This window comes from Strongylocentrotus purpuratus, unplaced genomic scaffold, assembly GCF_000002235.5.
Source record: "Strongylocentrotus purpuratus isolate Spur 01 unplaced genomic scaffold, Spur_5.0 spur5_scaffold_18, whole genome shotgun sequence".
Lineage (NCBI taxonomy): Eukaryota > Metazoa > Echinodermata > Echinoidea > Camarodonta > Strongylocentrotidae > Strongylocentrotus > Strongylocentrotus purpuratus.
Window position 1 is genome coordinate 9,552,546 of NW_022145603.1, and position 22,437 is coordinate 9,574,982.

Consider the following 22,437-nt stretch of genomic DNA (forward strand, 5'->3'; position numbering starts at 1 on the left):
CCGACATGAGCGCTATACAAGAACCCACTATTATTATTATCTTTAACTGTACATATGAAGCCTGTACTGTATTTTATACACACAGCAAAGATTAATAGATGACTTTATAAATGTTAACGTCCACTTGACATTATGAATAGAGACACCATTACACCTTCGGCTAATACCGGATCTCCCTTGAGGATATCAATGCATGTCAACACTAATTCTCTTTGGACAGTCACCCTTAGCCTACCTCACAGGCACTGCACGGGACTGTTTTCTGAAAACGGTAGAAGCATACTATATCTGACTCTCATATGTGTAAGGAAAATGATGTTAATTGTCATCAAAATTGAAATTGTGTGGGATAAACACTTTAAGCTTGTACAAAAGGCACTTGTCCCAAACACCAAACAACAAACAAGCACAACAGAGGAGAGAAGAAAAAAGAGGGGGGAAAAAAAAAAAAGAGAGAGAGAAGAAGAAAACTAGATGGAATTTTGACTGCGCGCAGTCGAAAATGATGCCTCCGCAATAGAGCAATTTAAACAAGTTTGGAGTTTAAATCTCCAGTGGTTCTTGAGATATCATGATAACAATCTCAATGTATGGAATTTCATAAGTTGACCTCTGTGACCCTTGACCTTTGACCTACGTGCTCCAAAATCTAATCAGATTGTCTTCCTATGGTGATACACACTATCATTAAGTTTGAAGTTTAAATCTCTAGTGGTTCTTGAGATATTATGATAACAATCTCAATGTATGGAATTTCATAAGTTGACCTCTGTGACCCTTGACCTTTGACCTACATGCTCCAAAATCTAATCAGATTGTTTTCCTATAGTGATACACACTATCACTAAGTTTGAAGTTTAAATCTCCAGTGGTTCTTGAGATATCATGATAACAATCTCAATGTATGGAATTTCATAAGTTGACCTCTGTGACCCTTGACCTTTGACATACGTGCTTCAAAATCTAATCAGATTGTTTTCCTATAGTGATACACACTATCACTAAGTTTGAAGTTTAAATCTCCAGTGGTTCTTGAGATATCATGATAACAATCTCAATGTATGGAATTTCATAAGTTGACCTCTGTGACCCTTGACCTTTGACATACGTGCTCCAAAATCTAATCAGATCGTCTTCCTATGGTGATACATACTATCCTTAAGTTTGAAGTTTAAATCTCAAATGGTTCTTGAGATATCGCGCTAACAAACTCAATACAAGGAATTTCATAAGTTGACCTCTGTGACCTGTGACCTTTGACCTACGTACTCCAAAATCTAATCAGATCGTCTTCCTATGGTGATAAATACTATTCCTGAGTTTTAAGTTTAAATCTTAAATGGTTCTTGAGATATTGTGATAACGGTCAAACGGGACGGACGGACGGACGTACGGACGGACGGACGGACGTACGGACGGACGTACGGACGTACGGACGGACGTACGGACGGACAACCCGAAAACATGATGCCTCCGGCACCACCTTCGGTGGCGGAGGCATAAAAAGAGAGAGTAGAAAAATAAAGAGAGAGAGAAGAGGAGAGAAGAGGAAAAAGAAGGAAAAAAGGGGGACATGGGGGAAAAGAGAGAGGGGAGGCAACAAAAAAGTTTTGACAATGATTGCACTCTCTTGAACGAAACTCAGCAGTCTTGCCTGTTACCGCATTTTCACCTAGGAGGACTAGTACTCTCCCCTCCCCCCCCCCCTCCCCACCCCACACACGTCCACATGACACCAGTGTGCCCTAAATGGCTGGACATCTATCTGCATGTGCAAAGGACGGGAGTGGGAGTACTCAATCACGGGCTCGTGGGCGAGATGTATTATGGGCTTGGTAAATGTCAGAAAGGTGACCCTTTGTACTGGCCACCAAGAGAGAGATGGAGAGAGATGGAGAGAGATGGAGAGAGATGGAGAGAGATGGAGAGAGGGAGAGAGAAGTAGATAGAAATACCCCCTGTCCACACACAACATTTTCCGTGAATAGCTATACCGTTTTGCGATAGTGATACCGTTTCGCGATAGTTTTACGATTAAATTGTGTGTGTGGACGCTCACTAACGATACGTCGTATAACGAAACTAGTCTAACGAAACGCAGGTTTGGGCATCGTTTCGAACTGAAACTCAATAAAGAATCACGCCTAATCATGCCTAATCACGGAAAATGTTGTGTGTGGACAGGGGGAGTGTAACTAGTGTAACTAACTGGGCGGGGCTTAACGTGACCTCGAGCGAAAGGAGACCAGACCTCTCATTTCCGCTTCCATTTCATGACCGCTGTAGCAAACTGCGCACCTATACAACATTTCGCTGTAGAGTTTCAGGATTACTTTCTTCTGTGTGTGGACATCCTGGAATTTATACAACGTTTCTTGTGTGTGGACACTCTGAAATTTATACGATGATTCTTTATACGACGTTTCGTTATAGAGTTTCGGGATAAATTGTTTTGTGTGTGGACACACTGAGAGAGAGAACGAAAAAGAGAGAAAAAAGGAAAAAGAGAGGGGGGGGGGCACCAAGATGTTTTTTTTTTGACAGGAGCAATCTCACTATTCCACTTATCTATATTCAATCATTCATTCCTCTTCATGCAAACATCTATTTATAGATTAAAACCGTGCACCCTTTCTCTCCCATTTCTCTATTAATCTTCTCTATCTTTCTGAATTCCTATGTCACTCATTATCTCTTTCTTTCTCTCTCTCTACATCTCATTCTCCCTCTGATTCTCTTCTCCCCCCCCCCCCTCTGTCTCTCTCTCTTTCTTTCTGTCTGTCTGTCTCTCTCTCTCTTTCTTCCCCTCTCTTCATCTACATCTCATTCTCCCTCTGATTCTCTTCCCCCCTCTGTCTCTCTCTCTCTCTCTTTCTCTCTCTCTCTCTCTCTCTTCATCTACATCTCATTCTCCCTCTGATTTTCTTCCCCCCTCTGTCTCTCTCTCTCTTTCTCTCTGTCTCTCTCTCTTTCTGTCTCTCTCTCTCTCTGTCTCTCTCTCTTCCCATCTCTTCTCTTACTCTCTCCCTCCCTCACTCATCAATCTCCCCATTATCCATCATCTAGCCATCATCACCAGCAAACTTTCTTCAAACTCTGTCCTACTGAATAATAAATGAGGCTCAAGAGAGAGAGAGAGAGAGAGAGAGAGAGAGAGAGGTAGGTGCGTGATATTTTAAGAAGTTCACAAGAATCGAATCTCAGAAGCCCTACACATGTACACCTATTAGCCCGTTCACACTACAGCAAAGTGAATATAAAATTCACTTTACAGAAACGTTGTGTATTAAAAGAATCGTTGTATGGCAAAAGGGGCATACTGACTGAGACTGGATAACAATAGGGACTTTTAGATTTGCACGTCAACATAGTGGACTGCTACGTGAGACATTATTTTAAGGCACTGCGCATGTGTCACGACATCACCATTGTCAGCTATCAGAATCAAATTTGTTTGGAAGATTTAGAGGTCAGTTGACTTGTGGTCAAACATCAATGTCCATTAACAATAAGTCTCTCCCTATTATACATCATTACATTATTACAATTAATAATTGAAGTGAACCCTGATTCTTAATGGTTTTTTATTGAAATGTAGCAAAGACATCTGTTTCATATACATGTACAGTCTACGTTTTGTTTCACATGACATTCAGACTACATATATACAAAATTTGACTTAATGAACAGCTTATCCTGACAGCTATACACATTACACACCGTTTTGTATATTAACTAAATGTACATGTTTTTTGTACATGTATACAGCAAACCTTGGTAGTCTAAATGGGGGGGGGGGGGAACATCTCAGCGAGGATGCATAAATCAGGTCCAATTTTCTTGACTGTCTACTAGATTTCCCTTGGGTTAGAGTGTGATTCCCATACCTTATGATTCGTGTGTGTGCTGATCTACTTCTTTCATCTGACAAAATGATCTGATTAACCTCCTTAAAGGGGCACGTTCCCACCAGTGTAGTTATCAAAACATGCCATCTGCGTAAGAGCCGTATTCTGTCGGTGTCAATAGGCAGCTATAGCCTGTCCACCAGCCCGTACGTATTTTGAACGCCCTCTGGAATACAGGGAACATGCCCCTTTAAAAATGCAGTCCCTAAGCACGCTCAGAGAAACTCTTATACTGGGGGCAGTGAATAATGTATGCCTAGACCCCAGTAAGCCAATATTTTGGGAGGATTTTATTTTTACTAAATTTCTTCACATGTATACCTTGTCGGCGTAAAGGCCGCATATTTTTGGAAGAGAAAATATCAAAAAGTCGGGTGCGGCCTTTGCGGCGAAAGAATAAAAAAAAAAAAAATTGCAAGTCAAAACCATGAAAAAACAGCACGAATTTGTACATATGGGACTACAATAACTATGGTACAGGACATTTCCACACATCTTACTGACAATTTTATCTTGCATTGTTGACATGAAGACAAATATAAACTTCCTTAAACAACATCTGCTGATAGATCTTGATCTAAGTTTGTGCCAATGCATTGCAAAAGTAAGAGAAGGGACCGATACGGAGCTGCCGCAAACGCAGAAGTCGCCATTTTGTATCCATTTTATGCAATTTCGCATTTAACACCATACATTGTGGTAGGGGTATATATCGTACACCAAATCTGCCTGCGATCATTGTTTAGCTAAACTTCCAGTAATTTAAAAGAATATTGATGAATTTGGTATCAGTTTGTAAAAAAAAATAGTGTTCTACAAGAAAATTATGATAAATTTTTTTTTCCTCTTTGAAATGTCAAAGTTGGGGGTGCGGCCTTATCGCCGACAAATACGGTACCCAAGAATTCTATCTTGGAGAAGAGTCTCCTGGGGGCGTTTCACAAAACTTGTCATCAGTGACAAATGACAATTTTTGTTATAAGCTACTGAAATCCCTGCTTCTGATTGGTTATCAGCAGATTTGTCACTGATTTTTGTCATTTGTCATTGAAAAAAGGCTTTGTGAAACACCCCCCAGGTCAACTTCTGTAAGGAAAACACCTTTAATTCATAATCATAGACTACACATGTACATATGTGGTCTATCATGAAGAAGAGTCCTCTGGTCTAGTCCCACATATTTAGGACAGTGTTGAAGACTCCCTTCCTGGTCTATTCCTGCAATGAGAGCCCCTTTGTACACAGTCAGGCAGTCTGTCCGTCAGCTTTGCCCCTGGTCTGGTCTAGTCCCATATAATTAGGACACTGTTGACGCCCTCCTGCCAGGTCCAGCTCTATAATGAGAACCCCGCTGTCACAACATCCGTCCGCACTTCACCAAACCTAGCCTCCTTGCAAGACACTATCCTCCACACTTTCTACCCTCTCGGGGGAAAAAATCTGTTACAACTCTATCGTTTACATAAAGTTGAGTTCTAGTCATGCGATTGCATTGTGAAAGAAACGTTGTGCAATCGATCAGAAAAGGTTGATCATCTAGCACATAAGTATTGGTGTGTACTGCACGGTTCTGGAATCATCAAAATGATAAGAAATTTGGCCCAGTCTCTGTAAAGTTACGAGCACTGTACACAGAAAGATGGGGTTACTACACAGACATGTGGCATACAAATTTGTCCAGATTTTGATGATGTTACATGCCATATTTTGAATATTAAGACATTTGAAGAGCCATGCTTTTCAGGGAACATTTTTTATCTGAAGTTATTCCACACTTGTATAAAAAAAAAAAGATAACGCTCACAAATTATTTTTCACCGCTTCCCAGAACTCAACGTTCTCTTTAAAGTGATGCTATAGACCATTAGTTTAGCGCAGTGCCACTTTTTTCACTTTTTCTTGAGTGCTAGTGGGTCTAAATTTTCTCTGTCATTATTATACTATATATATGATCATATCAATATATATTTATTATAAAAAACACATTACCTTGTTAGTCTTTCTTCTTTCTGCATCCAGAGATTTGAGTAGAAGCTTTCTAGCGTGACCTTAGCTTTGGTGACCTTGTCCTGAGTGTATGTCGTTCCATACTCCTGCGTCTGTGCCATCTTCATTGAATGACCTTTGACCTCTGCTTGACCCCTGCGTCAATCAATGCTATGAGTATGAAATCTGTGAGATGAAATAGAGAGAGATGAATATTAATTGAGGGTTCTTTCTCGTTGTCAATGTCATCAAATTATCTACTATAGTATGTAGGCTACTAATAGTGTATTTATTGATCATCCGATTTTGCAGCCATGAAGCTGGAAATGGACATGTTCTTGTATATACATCAATTAGGAAACATAGGATGTACATGTACGTGTAAATACACATACATGTACACATAGGCCTTTGAATGACCAGCTGCAACCATACATATGTGTATACACTGTGGGTCCATGTACATTATAATTCTCTGTACCTGTAACTACAGACAATGTACATGTAAATTACACTCCTATTCCTACATGTACATGTACATGTATGTGTGTACATGTAATAATAATATTTAATTTTTATATATACCTGGATTCATATCCCTTTCTTCCCCCTGCATACATGATGTACATAAGAAGCATGCAGTATTAAGCTTGCAAAAATACACAGACGTAGCAATCCCCCTCCCCCACAAAACGAAAATGAATTTTATATCTAGTACAACTTCACAACATTACTCGTAATGCATTGCACCATAACGGTCTAGGTCTATTTTGACACCACAACACGCTAATCACCCAACAAGGACACGGTTCACACAGACGTACTGTCACTGTCTGGCCTTATAATAGCACTAATGTTCATGACTGCCCACGTACAGTACAATGCGAACAGACAGGGACCTGGGGGGCGTTTCACAAAACTTGTCATCAGCGACAAATGACAGTTTCTGTTATGTACTGAAATAGTTGCTTCTGATTGGTTATCAACAGATTTGTCACTGATTTTTGTCATTTGTCATTGAAAAAGCAGGGCTGTCAAATTTGGGAAACTGCTTGGAGGGAGATTTTTTTTGGAGAAAATATGAAGTGCCAAATCCAGCCAGCCGCTGAATTTAAAAGCGGGAAAAAATTCGCAACGACTCAGCCAGCTGCTGAATAAGTGGGGGGGGGGGGGGGGGGGGGGGGGGGGGGTAAGAGCACATTTTTTTTTTTAGTGGGTTTGGCGGGAGGATTTTTCATAAACCGGGAGATTCTACATGTACATAGTTGGAGGGAGAGCGGGAGGAAGGCGTGGTGGCGGGAGTCTCCCGCTACAAGCTTTTGGGGCGGCGGGAGAATGAGCGTGGTGGCGTGAGACTCCCTCCAAATGCGGGAGGGTTGACAGCCCTGGAAAAAGGCTTTGTGAAACGGGGTCCAGGTACAGAAGTGTGCTCCCCAATGCAAAGAGCCATGAGGCGTTAGTTTTAGTTTAGTGGTGGTTATTTTACCTCACTGCTAAGAAAGCATAAATGTTTGTTATAGTAAGCAACCAGAGGACCAGAGGCTTTAGGTCCACTCCGAGGGACCTGGTAATGAGGATTAATGCCTTACCAAAGGGCACTGTTGCATACTGTACATGTAGAGTTAACCCCTTTAGGACAGGATTTATTTTGAAGCCTGAGGATGAGTTGATCACATACTGTTCCTCAAATTGACAACAATAACATTTTCCTTCTATTGCTACATTGTTAAAATAAAATGTAAAATCTCTATGAGACATACACAGACAACAAGGTACAGGTAGTCGAAAAATGAAAATATGTCAAATTTTGATAGAAGAACAAAGATTTTTAAATCTCTCTGTGTTGCCAATTTAAAGGTAATACAAAGTTTTGGGACATTTTGAAAATTGGGTTGATAGTGATTCTTTTCAATTTTGATATATTTGGATGCTCCTGTGGATGAATTATAAGCACTAGAAAATTTAGTCCCTAAAACGCTTCTGCTTTCGAGAAAACTTGAATATAAATATTTACCGGTGCTCCCAGTAAATTTTGTTAAATTTCTAATAGCGCCTACGGCCGTACAATAGTTGCTGCGACCATGAAAATCTCAGAAAATGTAATTGTGATATAAAATTTCCAGACGGGAATAGCTAATCGGTCGATTTTAGTCAAGAAGCATTGTTTTATAGCTTAATTAATATCTTGGCCTTGAGAGGGAGCTATACAACATAAAGAGTTAATTATTTACAATTTCCTAACTTTAGACTCGATTTCAACTGCGATAACGATCACTGAATATTGTAGGATCGCATATGCTTCCATTATGTTCATTTGAACCAAATTCATGACCCCATACCAAAACTTTGTACTACCTTTAAGGATTTTAAAGCTTATATATGTTTTTTGTATTTTTTACAGCTCAAGAATGAAAAGTGTACTGGTTGAATCCGTGCCTTTAATACCTTTGTTGAATACTTTAAAGGCAGGCTTTACTACTTCAGCCAGAAGGGATTAGACCACCCAGCGAGCCAGCGAGGTCACTGTGACAGGTGGCTATCTCATTAACTCAGCTCTCATTTAACATAAGAAAAAGAGGATCATGGGGGACCAACAGGCACCGATTGGGGAAGTTTTCTATATAGGGGGAGCTAGTAGCTACAAGTAGGACAGTGTGCCTTTAAAGGTACTATGTCCCTTTTGCAGCCAACCTCAAATTCTGTAGAACTTTGCAGGAATTATAAATATGTCATGTATGTCCTATCTGTGAAATTTAAACGTTAGCAGTGTCCTCATATTCAAATTATGCAAGGAAACCCATTTACTTGCTAGACTCTACTGTCAGACACTATTGAGTGACTGACTGGCTTTTTTTCTTCTTTGGTAATAACATACATGAAAAGAGTTGTAAAGGGTACATGAGCATTTGTCTACATCAATAACCCACTTCTTGTGATGGCCAAGATTAAACTGATTGAATCTTTGCGCAACATAAAACGTATGACCATTCGGTACAATTATCTGAAAATCAAGACTATTACTTTTGAGCTCTATAGCCCTAAAGTCAATTTGACAACGAATAGTTGTTATTTTCCCACTTGAAGACATTTTCAAGCCCCACCTTTTTTAGGGAAGCTCTAAATTAGTATTATCTTTCAAATGCAGTTGGAATTTAACTTTTTCATTTTTTGGCCTGCAAATGGGACATACATGTAGTACCTTTAAGATGTGAGCTACATGTATAAAGTGCATGTGCTGATGTACAGTATGTCACATTCTCAAATCTCAAGACACATAATTGGGACAAACACATTTTCCCCATACGTTTAGTTTGTTATCTGTATTGAATCTGCATGTGTAATGTGAAACCAATAAACTCAACTCAACTCCAACTCGACATACTTATAAAGCTCCAAAACGTGGTAAAGGGTATGGATAGTGTAGTTGTCAACTGTACATGTGTCAGTTTATCAATAATCCTTAGAGGCTACACTGATTAATTAATCTCTCTTAAAACCAAACAACGTCTCCATGTCAAACAAAACCTAAGCACACACAAAACAGAGAACAAACAATAATATTGGGCAAAGTTCTTTGGGTTTCTTTGGCTTCGGTAAACAGATGACTGACATGAAATCATCATTGCCAACACACATTTGGTTGAATGAGAAAATACACTGTTCATGTACCATTTCACACCACTGCAATCCAATGTATTTAATAGTCAAAAACCCCAGCGCTTTTACTCTTACAAAGAGCAAGGACGAACAATAACATTGAGCAAAGTTCTCATGCTTCGGTAAACAGACAACTGAAGGAAAAATCATCACTATTTAAACAAGACACATACATGTACATGTAGCTTGGCTGAATACATATTACATGTACAGTAATAAATGAATGTTATAAAGTCTGAATGCCTTTTAAAAAAAAGGAGGTTTAAGCCATGATAAAGGTAATACAAAGTTTTGATATGGGGTCATGAATTTGGTTCAAATGAACATATTGGAAGCATAATAATATATATTCAATGATCCTTGACGCGGCTGAAATCAAGTCTAAAGTTATGAAATAATCATAAACTTTTTATGTTGTATAGCTCCCTCTCAAGGTCAAGATATTAATTAAGCTATGAAACAATATTTCTTGACTAAAATGAACCAATTAGCTATTCCTGTTTGGAAATTATATATCAAACTACATTCTGAGATTTTCATGGTCGCAGCTACCATTGTACGGCCGTAGGCGCTATTTGAAATTTATCAAAATTTACAGGAAGCACCTGTACATTTTTATATTCAATTTTTCTCGAAAGCAGAAGTGTTTTAGGGGCTAAATTTTCTAATACATCCACTGGGGCATCCATCAAAATTGTAAAGAATCCCTATCTACCCAATTTTCAAAATTTCCCAAAACTTTGTATTACCTTTAAAAACTCTGGCAAAGAATTGGGGTCCATCACCTGTGTGCACATTACACCGATGTAACTGGCGGCAGCTGTTATTAGTTGTTATGTGCCCTTAAAAGCTTGTTCAAATATGAGGCGGTTATAAACCAAGGCATTATTTTGTTTATGATGACGTTAAAGTATAGGCTACACATCAAGGTATCTAATATAACACAGAGGTCGGTTAATATGCACAAATCGTTTGTTGTGTGCAGTTGCCATTCATTTTCAACGTTTAAAACAAAACGAGGCCATTTTTTGGGGTGGTTGACCGCGTCATATGTGAATCTGAACAAGCCTTATTAAACAGGGAGAGGCGTACATTGTACATACACGTACATGTACATGTATATTGTCTGCAAACCTATGTGACTCGCACCAGCTGTTAGTAGTTACAGGTATATTGCAAACGCTGTTATTTTCACATGATTAATTTTTCGCGTAGAGCCACCTCAAAACATATTCACTGGTTCTTGAATTCGCGTTGCAAGCCATTCAGCCCGTTCAAAATACGTACATGTATGAGAAGTCATGCTTATACTTTCGCCAGCTCTAAAATTCGCGCTTGCCGATCTTAGCGCGAAGTCCGCAAAAATTAATGTACCACAAATATTTCTACTTTTACAGTATTACATGTACACTGTACCCTCAAGCAATGCAAATGATTGTAGCTCTGACAATAAACATGGTCTAAATGACCTCCCAACTACTAGTTTCACAATCAAGTTAGACATTCTTTGACATTATATTCTAACACGTGTGAACACTCCTCTCTATAAACAACGGTTCTTTATTACGCTTCTACATGATTGTACAGGTACACCATTTTTCTTTATAACATGGACATCTTTTGAACTAATTTTCTCGAGTGCGAACGCCCCATTTTATCCTTATCTTTTATCACCCTTATCATTGTTACAAAATGATATTGCATCCGGTACAAGTACCTACTTACAATGACGCCAATTTCCAAAGAGTGCACACAAACCAGTAAATGTTTTTATTTGATAGCAAATAATGATCACCCAATGAGTAGATGGCAACTCAACACAAAGGCAAAGATAATATTCTATTTCTGTCACATGCATTTTTTTTTCGCTATTGAAGCGCACCTGTTCCTAACACGTCTAAAAACATACATATGAATTGAAAGGCTCAACATTTCATTCAAATACATGTACAGTACATTCTCGCTAGTGAGAGGAATACACTTCACACAACCAAAATATAAATGATTGTAACTCTAAGAAAACATACATGTATGATATAGTGAAAACCTGTTTATAAAGACCGCTCAAGGAAGAAATCAAGAAAAGTGCTCTTTATAGGCAGGTGGTCTTTAAAGTACTGTATTTTTTAGGACAAATGATTAAATGAGAAAAGTTTTTAAAGGGAAATGAAAAATGTGGTCTTTCTAGACAGGTCTTCTTTCTAGACAGGTCTTCTTTCTAGACAGGTAGTCGCTTTGAAAGCAGGTTTGAGTGTTAAGAAAACAGAGAAGCATAGATTCTCGTTTCCAGAAAACTAGAAATGACAGGCCATAAATCGTAAGAGCCCTGAACTGCCAAAATGTCATGCATATTACATTTGGGAGACTGCAAAGGCTGAAAAGTTATAAATCATTCATCAAAGCAACCTTGAAAATGAATGATTGCTTCAAAAGGCTTTAATGGAACCTGTCAGGTATAATAAGCCTGTCTTCATCAGCTCGAGTTTGCCAAAAAACCCGCTATTTTCAGACTCAGTATATTATCCCGAAGTTCGAAATTGCTTTTTCACCAGACCGATACGCACATCACAAACTGGCTTGGGGCGTGTTCATGCTTCACTTTTTCTGGCCAGAATCAGGCATCTGTTACGCGTTTAGTTTAAAACACGGTTGCGTCTTAGCTCACTTTTGTAGAATCACCGAAAAACGGCGATCACGATCGCCGATCGTAAACTCACAAAAAGATGCGTTTACAATTTGTAAACGCGTTTAAATGGAGTCAACGCACTGACCTCTAGTGGTCTACGTAGCATGCACAGTGAAGGTTTGCGAATCCAGCTGGAAGACCAATTAGGGCCACACATGGAGAATTGCCTTGAGGAGCCAGAGAAGTTAGCATGAACAGTACACCGTGGAACTGCGATCACGATGAGCGTTTACGATGAGCGTTTCAGATCGCTCATTCTACCTTCAAAATCAAGCATGAACGCAGCCTTGGACGGGTGCAAATAAGCCTGCTATTTCCCAAATAGGATATTTTGAGAACAAGACCAAGATTTCTCGGGAAATTTTCTTGACCAAAGATCCTGCTAATTGCAACTTAGGGCTGATGGAAACGCAAAGTATCTGGATAATTTGCGATCGGGATAGAAGATTGCAGGTCACCAGACTGATACGCACATCACAAACTAGCTCGGACGGGTGCAAATTAGCCTGCTATTTCCCCAAATAGCAGGATATTTGTGGAACAAGACCAAGATTTCTTGGGATATTTTCTTGACTAAATATCCCACTCATTGCAACTGCGGGCTGATGGTGATTGCAGGTTATTTGGCAAACTCCAGCTGATAAAAACAGGCCTCTTGATTACTGTACATGCTTGTAATGTACATGTAATGTACAATCCATTTCAAATCTACCTCAATAAACGCTACGCCATCAAGGACATCAATCAATTGTAATATTTACTATCTAAATGAAGAGAACAAGTATAATGGTTGTAATATCGTACAAACAATGTATTTTGTTTTGACCCATTCATTCATTAACATTCTTATGGTTGTAAAATAGTACAAAAATATGTTTTCTTCACCTAATCCTTTTTCCTTTGTTTAATGCAGCATTTGCTTGTTATATTCATAATCATCATCATGATTATTAGTAGAGTTATGTCCCCAATCCCCATGATAAATTCAGCTTGGAACACACCCCAAAATATGAAAGCCACTGTATGTACACCATAAATCTCCGTCACTCATCAAAAGCTTTCACATTCATCCATCTGCTGATGTACAGTACCACACAATTCACCCACAGATCCATTTATTATGGGGGGCCTTAGCTTGGAAGCTCTACAAACAAATCGTCCATTTGGAGCCAGAAAGCCGTTAACTAATATACTTTAAAGGGAGTGTAGCCTGACAAGACTATGTGTCTTTCCCGTGGCCTGACTCGGGGGCCAATCGCTTATAATATGACTACATGTACAGTACAAAGGACGCGACCGCAGCATTCATGTGCGTGCGACATACACGAAACCAAAACATGAGGAGAAGCGCTGACCATGTTGAGATTAAAGTCGCTGACTACCCTTAATTGCAGTCCATTCGTGTCCCTATGTGCAGTTGTTTAAAAGAAGACGTAGATGGCGTTTACCAGTATTTGACAAGCTACACTCCCTTTAACATAGTGTTAAAGTCTTTTTGGTTCTGAACAGACAAAATTTTTAATAGACAGTAGGCCTAAAATATGTATACTTCTGAGGTTTTGGCAGAATCATTGTGTACATTGATGTATTAAAATGCCAAGTATACTTTTGTTTAAGAGCTGCTGGCAGGATTGGACTGGTTTATTGATTAAAAACATACATACTTCTGAGGCATTGGTAGAAAGAATGATAGAATCCCTGTGTACATTTGTACATACATGTAGATGTACAAAAAAAAATCTATTATTTTTCAAAAAGGTGTTTAGGCTGTGTAAATGGGACCTAATGACAACACTTAAGTTTAATTGTGTATCCAGACAGAGAGAATTAGAGCAGCCATTGATTCTCACACCCACAGTCTATTGTTCTTTATCGGGTGTGACATTGAGAGAGTGGGCGTGTCATAAGGGGGAAATCCCTATCTCTTTGTTAGCTACACTGTAGGTTTGTCAATCTATAGACAACCCTGAGCACAGTCATACCAAAATAAACAGAGCCTATTTATAACACACATAGCCGATGCATACATGACAGTGCACAGTGCATGAGTAATGAAATATAATATACAGTAGTTGGCCTACAGTGCTATAGGGCATACAAGATTACACTGTACATGTAAATGTACATGTATGTATCTGTAATTTTTGTATGCACATGCACATGTATGTGGAGGTGTTGTAATTTAGTAGTTTTAAGCAAGGGATTTGAAATGCAAAGGTTTTGGGTTCGATCCCGACATGGCACTAATATCCTTACGCAAGGCATTAATCTACTTTTGCCACTCAGTACCCAGGAGAGAAATGGGGACATACAGCATAGGGACCTGTACATGTAGAGGTGTTGTACATGTAGTCTAGTGGTTTAAGCACTGGATTTGAAATGCACAGGTCGTGGGTTCAATCCCTGACATGGCACTGATGTCCTTAGGCAAGGCATTAATCTACTTTTACAACTCAGTACCCAGGAGAGAAATGGGGACATACAGCATAGGGACCTGTACATGTAGAGGTGTTGTACATGTAGTCTAGTGGTTTAAGCACTGGATTTGAAATGCACAGGTCGTGGGTTCAATCCCTGACATGGCACTGATGTCCTTAGGCAAGGCAATAATCTACTTTTGCCACTTAGTACCCAGGAGAGAAATGGGGACATAGCATAGAGACCTGTACTTGTGGAGGAGTTGTAGTCTAGTAGTTTAAATTCTGAATTTGAAATGCAAAGGTCGTGGGTTCGATCCCGACACAAAGACTTATGTCCTTTGGCAAGGCAATAACGAAACTTTTGCCACTCTATATCAAGAAGAGAAATAGGCAACCTGGTAGGATAACGAAAGCCTGTGTGATAGAAATTGCCAATACTCTCACGATAACCGTATACCGATAGGTATGAATACTTCCCAGCGAGTAGACATGGTGAATTGACAACAAACCCTTGAATACTGTCGTCAAATATTCAATTTAAAGATACAACTAAATCAGATACAAATGTACAGTTTACATGTACAATTACATTCACATAAACAAGCTCATACTCGTACTAGTCACAGGGAACTGTATAGGAAAATGCTTCAATTTTTCTTCTTCAAGTACACGCTAGTGAAGATATAAAGCACAAAAATGCAAAAACAGGATATACTGTAGGAAAATGATAGATCAATGTCCCATAATAAAACCCATCACAAAACATACAGAAGCTCTCCAAAATACCAATAACCACAATGCTAATAATTAGAGCAAAGTTTGGCACACTGTATAGAAAATCAATACTGTGACTAGGTACTGCTTTGAAAAACATGTCTTATGCTCGACCTAGAACGTATGGGGAAGAATTGGAGCATGTTTAATACGGCAGCATGCATTGCATGAATTACATTGTAAGGCTTTCCCCATACTCCCCACTGGTTGGCCAGTCACCATAACGCCTACGTCTTCATCAGCTCCAGTTTGCAAAATAACCCGCTATTTTTTTAACTATCCCAATCGCAAATTAATCAGTTAATTTGGGTCTTCATCAGCCCGCAGTTGCAATGAGAGGGATATTTAGTCGAGAAATATCCCAAGAAATCTTGGTCTTGTTCCCATAATATCCGCTATTTGGGAAATAGCCGGCTAATTTGCGCCCATCCGAGCTAGTTTGTGATGAGCCTATGAGCCTGGTCAAGACGCAATTTCGAGCTTTGGATAATATTCCGAGTCTGAAAATAGCAGGTGATTTGGCAAACTCGAGCTGATGAAAACAGGCCTATATACTGTGGTAGAATATCAAACGATTATGTGCCGATCGCCCACATTATGATGTCAGTTCATATTCTTCGGTGCCAAAGGGTATAGGCCTACACATGTACATATGGCAGCTTGCATGCCACACTTTTAGGCTTTCCCAGAGTTCCCCACCGGTCGGCCAGTTATTATAATACTGTAGTGGAATATTGAATATTAACCGATGAATTGCTGTTTGGTCTGCAATACAACCATGTCTACATTAGTTTTATAAAACTAATGTAGACATGGTTGTATTGCAGCTGGACTCTACACAGTTAAGAACTAAATTATTCATACCCTTACTGAATTTTTCATTTTTTTGTCTAAGTACATGTATGTGAAATAATGATTACATGTAGTTCCGATTTATGTTTCTTGATAATATGATGTTAAAGATTATATCATATTAGTATTCAACAAAGGCCCTAATTCACCCAGTCCAACTTTCATTCTAGAGTTTATTACAGAAAACACACCCCCCAAAAACATCAAATTTATAACGGGTTGTTAACAGTATGCAGACACTGTACAGTGTAATTGTATTAAATGTCAAATTAGAGTCTGTGCTCTAACTCTACAAGAGACCTGCCAACAGTGTACACTTAGCTCTTCATGTATTTGAATTACTGGTGTCATCTTGTCTTCTACTTAATTCAATTTGGTACAATTTTATTTTGACTTTCATACTATTATTGGTTAAATGAGATGGTTAATTAGATTACTGGTCGGATGGTAGTTTTTTTTTATCACCAATTAAAGTGGTGTAATGTACAGGTACTTGCAAATAATCACAGCTGTAAGTTTTCTCCTCTTCCTCCTCCTCCTACTCCTCTTCTTCTCCTTTCTTTCTTTCTTTCTTTACTTCTTTCTTTCTGTCTGTCTTTCTCTCTCTCTCTCTCTCTCTCTCCCTCTCTACCTTCCTCCCTCTCTCTCTCCCTTCCTTCCTCCCTCTCTCTCTCTCCTTCCCTCCCTCCTTCCGAGTTCCCTCCCTTTCTTTCTTTCTTCTTTTCCTCCTTCTCTTCCTTCCTCATTCACATGGTTTAATAACAGGTAAACCCATACAAAAACTCCTCCTCTTCTTTTCCTCTCTTTCTTTCTTTCTTTACTTCTTTCTTTCTTTCTGTCTGTCTGTCTCTCTCTCTCTCTCTCTCTCTCTCCCTCTCTACCTTCCTCCCTCTCTCCCTTCCTTCCTTCCTCTCTCTCTCTCTCTCTCCCTCTCTACCTTCCTCCCTCTCTCCCTTCCTTCCTCTCTCTCTCTCTCTCTCTCTCTCCCTCTCTACCTTCCTCCCTCTCTCCCTTCCTTCCTTCCTCCCTCTCTCTCTCTCTCTCACTCTCCCTCCCACACTCCCTTTCTTTCTTTCTTCTTTTCCTCCTTCTCTTCCTTCCTCATTCACATGGCTTAATAACAGGTAAACCCATACATGTACATGTATGTTGATTTGATTTGCTTTCTATATTAGTTCCATTAAAAATGAAACTAAATGTACTATACACTCTTGAGTTAATTGTTTATTTGTCATTGATCTACATGTAAAAATAGAACTTGACACATATTGTCCATAAAGAGTAATCTTCAATACATGGAAAAAAACAGGATGCTGGTTTATTTACATACATCAGGACATGTGCATCAGTTATTGACAATGAAATTATTCATAACCCTCGTAAATTTGATGAGTTGGTTTTTAAGGGCGTAACTAAAGAATGAAAGGTGGACTGGTTGAATGATCAGGCCTTTGTTAGATACTTTATGACGTATACAGTGTGTGTCGCATTCCCAAGAAACAGAAATCAGGACAAATCAGTTTTTCACAGACTTAAAAAATTACAAAACTTGTTAAGGATATAAATAACTGAGATGTTATCAACTGTAATTGTCAAACAGTAAGCTTTGAGCACTGAATTAGCACCAAAATATGCTTTAAAATATGGATCAAACTGCACCATGGGCCCCGTGTTATGAAGAGTTATGATTGATCCAAATTAATTGCAAGTTTGCAGTCTCCTATCTCTTATGTGCATAGTTGTGATTGATAACAAATCTTAATAAGGCGGGAGTCCGGCCCAAAGGGAATTTATGCTTCGTGTCATTCTACATCAGTTCATACCCCTTCCATGTTTGAATTTTATTTGTGTGGTTCTACTGTACCTACGGTACAAGTACACCTGTACATGTATAATCTTAAATACATAAAGAATAAAAAATGATTTTATAGGTACATGCACATGTACTTGACTACTTCTTTTAGGGTAGACTGTCCTCCGAAACTGAACCTACGATGTATTTCATGAGGCACAAAGGGCCTAGAAAAACCAACACAGATCAACACACCCTCAATATAAACAAAGTGTTTATGTAAGAGAACAAAAGTGTGTCAAGAAATGGAGGTCATAATCCCATTGAAGTTAGAATCTAGATTCTAAAAGGACAATATTGATACAGACAGTACACTGAATTTAAAGTTTATAGGCCACATAAAAACATTGAAGGGAAAATTACCCATTTTCAGAAAGTCTAGTGAAGAGACCCTCACTCTTGTTCCTTGAGGGTCTAGATGTGATTTCCATGAAAGCTAAAAGGTCCAAAACAATAGGCGAGTTTTGACACTACATGTATGCAGTATCCTTGGTAAACTTTGTTCGAAATGAAATACATTTGGTACAAACAAAGTAGGGGCAGGGTCGATTCTGCCCTGGCCCTTTTAGGGTTTAAAAAAACAGAGCTATTGCTACACATGTAGGCATTATTTTGTCAGGGTTAGGATTAGCATTGCAATCAGGTTTTAAGGAAGATTTAGGGTTTCGTGTCCATTGGTCTATGGTTCACGCTAAGAATTCTGCTAGATATAGCCATGAGGAATTACCACAAGGGCACATGTCATACAAGTTACAACCAAAATAATCTGACATAAACAACAAACAGAAAATAGGATCCAAGTGAACCACAGATGCAGAGCTGGAAAAGATTGATTGCATCTTGGAAGTAGACAGAAGGACAGACAGACAGACAGACAGACAGACAGAGAGGCTGATTGTAAGAGAAAGTGTGCGCTATGAGTAATATTAGCATCGAGTCATCATCATCAGATGCTCTATCCTACTTGTTGCCATGGTTACTTCTATCATGCTTTCCTCCCCCACCTTCCTCGACCATTCTACATGTACATGTCTTTTTCTCTCTCTCCTCCTCTTCCTTCCAGACTTCCTCCCTCGCTTCTTCCTACTCCTCCTCATCCTCCTCCCCCCCCCCCCCCCCCCCCCCCCCCCTCCTTCCTCCTCCTCTTCTCCTCCTCCTCCTCCTCCTCCAGTCTTCCTCCTACTCCTCCTCTTCCTCTTCCTTTTCCTCCTCCTCCTCCTCCTCCTTCTTCTCCTCCTTCTCCTTCTTCTTCTCCTCCTCCTCCTTCTCCCCCTCCTTCTTCTTCTCCTCCTCCTCCTTCTCCTTCTTCTCCTTCTCCTCCTCCTTCTCCCCCTCCTTCTTCTCCTTCTTCTTTTCCTCCTCCTTCTCCCCTCTTCCTCCTCCTTCTTCTTCTTCTCCTCCTCCTTCTTCTTCTCCTCCTCTTCCTCCTCCTCCTCCTCCTTCCAGTCTTCCTCCCTCGCTTCTTCCTACTTCTCTACATTTTCCTTCCCTTTCTTCTCCTCTTTCTTCTTCCCCTCCTTTCCCTTCCTTGTTCTTCTCTCTTCTCCAGCTCCCACTTCCCTCTCCTTCTCTTCCTTGAATTCTGCTGCCCCTCATCATTTTACACAAGTTGTTTAGAACAAAGTGTATTATAAAGTGACAATTTTCAATGTCAAAGTGACTCTTTTCTGAGGTTTTCCATTTCTAGATTCTATGGTAGCACAAGAGAGCCAAATATGGCATTGTGACATCAAAGAAACCAGCGGGACTTCTAAACGAAGGTGGAGTGTAGTTTGTAGTTGCAAACCTTTTTCCATCGTTGTGCGTAACAGTGTCTGCACTTTGAGACTAGGCAGACAGCATAGTGCATCTGACCTCTTTAGAGTACCCAAGCTGTGACATCATGAAAATTTATTTTTTAGAATTTCTCAATTTGATAATAATAAAGAATAATGCCCATATGTCGAAAAAACAATTGAATATGTTAAGAATTAGCTATGACTATCCGAATAAATAGATTTCAATAGGAAATCACTGTTATTTTGCTCTGGTTCATGTAACGGAAATCACTGTTATTTTGCTCTGGTTCATAACATTACCAACCAGAGCAAAATAACAGTGATTTCCTATCCAAATCTATTTATTTGGATGGTCATATCTCAGCCAGAGTCATAGAAGGTCCTGCTCCGAGTCATAGAAGGTCGTATTCATGGAAAGAAGAAGGGAAGACCTCGTAAAGGCTTTCTAGACGATGTAATTACAGAATGTGTAGCAACAGGGTATGAAACGCTGAAATGGATGGCCCAAGACCGAGGAACTTGGAGAGACACTTGTTATAAAATTTTGATTGGGTCACTGAACCTGTCATAAACTGACAGATCACTATTGATATCTCAGCCAATACTTAACATATTCAATTGGTTTTCGACATTTGGACATTATTTTTTATGCTCTGTCGGAAAATTAAGTTCAAATTTGGAAACTCTAAAATAAGGATTTTGGATGATGTCATACTTGACCACTCTAGACTTACTCTGCTCTTGTCACAGCCATAGACTCTGTAATGTATGGGTGTAATTAGGGTTTTACAAACGTGTATCAATCAGATACGATTATTTCGGGACCGACCTTTAACTTCACCATCTAAAAAGACCCTGACTCGGTTTCGAGTCCGACCAGAATCAGTCTGTAGGCCAAGACAGAGGGCTGACTGGGGACATTGCTTGACCAACTCACGTCTCCCGAGCTACATATGATGTAGGTTCTGCTAAAGCAAGGCTTTAGGAATTGTTGTTAAGAGTCAAATTAGAGTCTGTCCCTGCATCAGCTGCAGACTAGCATGAGGTGAATGGTTTTTTTTTTAGGGAGAAGATGGAGCAATGCTGACCAGTCAGTCAGGCTTTTTGAGGTCAAAAGCAAAGGTCATGTAGAGGGTCTGCTTCTAGACTTCAAATACAGACCTTTTTACATGAAAATGTAGAAATATAGCTTCCAAATAAATGTAGATACATGTAAGCAATAGTTTTCTTCTGAAGATTATTAAAACAATGCAAATCTTCTGCAAACATTTACTCAACCAATTTCATTAACATGATTTCAAATATTATTTTTATAGTAAAGACCTTAGCCTATAAAGAAGACATTTTTTTTCCGGATATGTACATGTACATTCCATAGTTGAACTTAAACTAAAGAGAAAAGTAGGGAAAAACTTTCACTGATCACTGTGGTTTGCAAACACTTAATTAAAGAGAAGGTTGAGTTCTGGGGAGAGTGAAAATAATTTGTAAGCGTTATCATAGTCCAGGGAAAAAATTAATATTTCTTTTTCGGGTGCTACTTTTCAAGCTTGCCTGCATGAAAATAACATTCTAAAATTTGTTTTGCATTGAACTCTATGCAAATTTACAGGGCTCTTTTCTGATTTTCGGGGGCTATTTCGCCCCGAGCCCCCATGTATTTTTGTTCACTGATTGTTACTACAGGTGTGGAAGAACATTAGAGAAAAAAGTTGCCTGCAAAGTAAAGCATGGCTCTTCAAATGCCTCCATATTCTAAATACTGTATCACAAGTAACAGCTTGACAATGAGGCCCAATTTTGATGCCACATGTTTGTGTAGTCCCATGTGCATCTTTCTTCGTACAGTGCGTGTTACTTTACCAAGACTGGACCAAATTTCTTATTATTTTGATATATCCAGAACCTTGCAGTTCACACCAATACAAATGCTACATGATTAACTTTTTCTGATCGATTCCACACCATTTCTTTTACAATGCATCGCATGACGAGAACTCAACTTTATCTTTATCATTAAAAGACAAAATCAAATTTCAGAACTCTCTTCCTAGAATTCGTTTACTCAAATCATGGAAGTGCATATTGTCACTGCTTGAACAAAAGAAAAGTCCTGAGAAAAAAAGTTGGCATGGTAATATTCATTTCATTTTCTCTGCTTTTTAACCGGTATGTACCATAGCAACACCCGTCTACGGCCCCATGTACAACATCTTGAGTGTGTGCACTCGTCATGCGTGTGCATGCTCTAGATCTAGATGCCAAATGTATATGTACATGCCTTCATGAGGAGAGAGGCTCTCCCTGGTTTTAGACCCAAGTATTTCATTCAGGGATATGTTCCGCTGCACACTGAGACTACTTGGCCATGGAGGAGAGCATTAAAGGCAGAATATGTTTAAAAGCTCCTCCGAGCAGATGGATTTTTCTGTGTATTCGCCATTTGTTGGTTCCTAATGATGGCAGTATCTACTTTTTACAAACATGTAGTGGAATTTAAATGAATGAAATCTGAAAACACAAA

The 22,437-nt window shown here is 39.2% G+C and overlaps 1 protein-coding gene across 1 annotated transcript in view; it reads right to left on the reverse strand.

Moving 5' to 3' along the window:
* Positions 1-22,437, reverse strand: part of LOC582923 (serine/threonine-protein kinase tricorner) — a 39,737-nt gene that overhangs the window by 15,919 nt on the left and 1,381 nt on the right. Inside the window, exon 2 of the mRNA XM_030989160.1 lies at positions 5,898-6,080. Coding sequence (XP_030845020.1) covers positions 5,898-6,022 — 125 coding nt within the window. The 5' untranslated portion in view covers positions 6,023-6,080. The remainder of the gene's footprint in view (positions 1-5,897; positions 6,081-22,437) is intronic.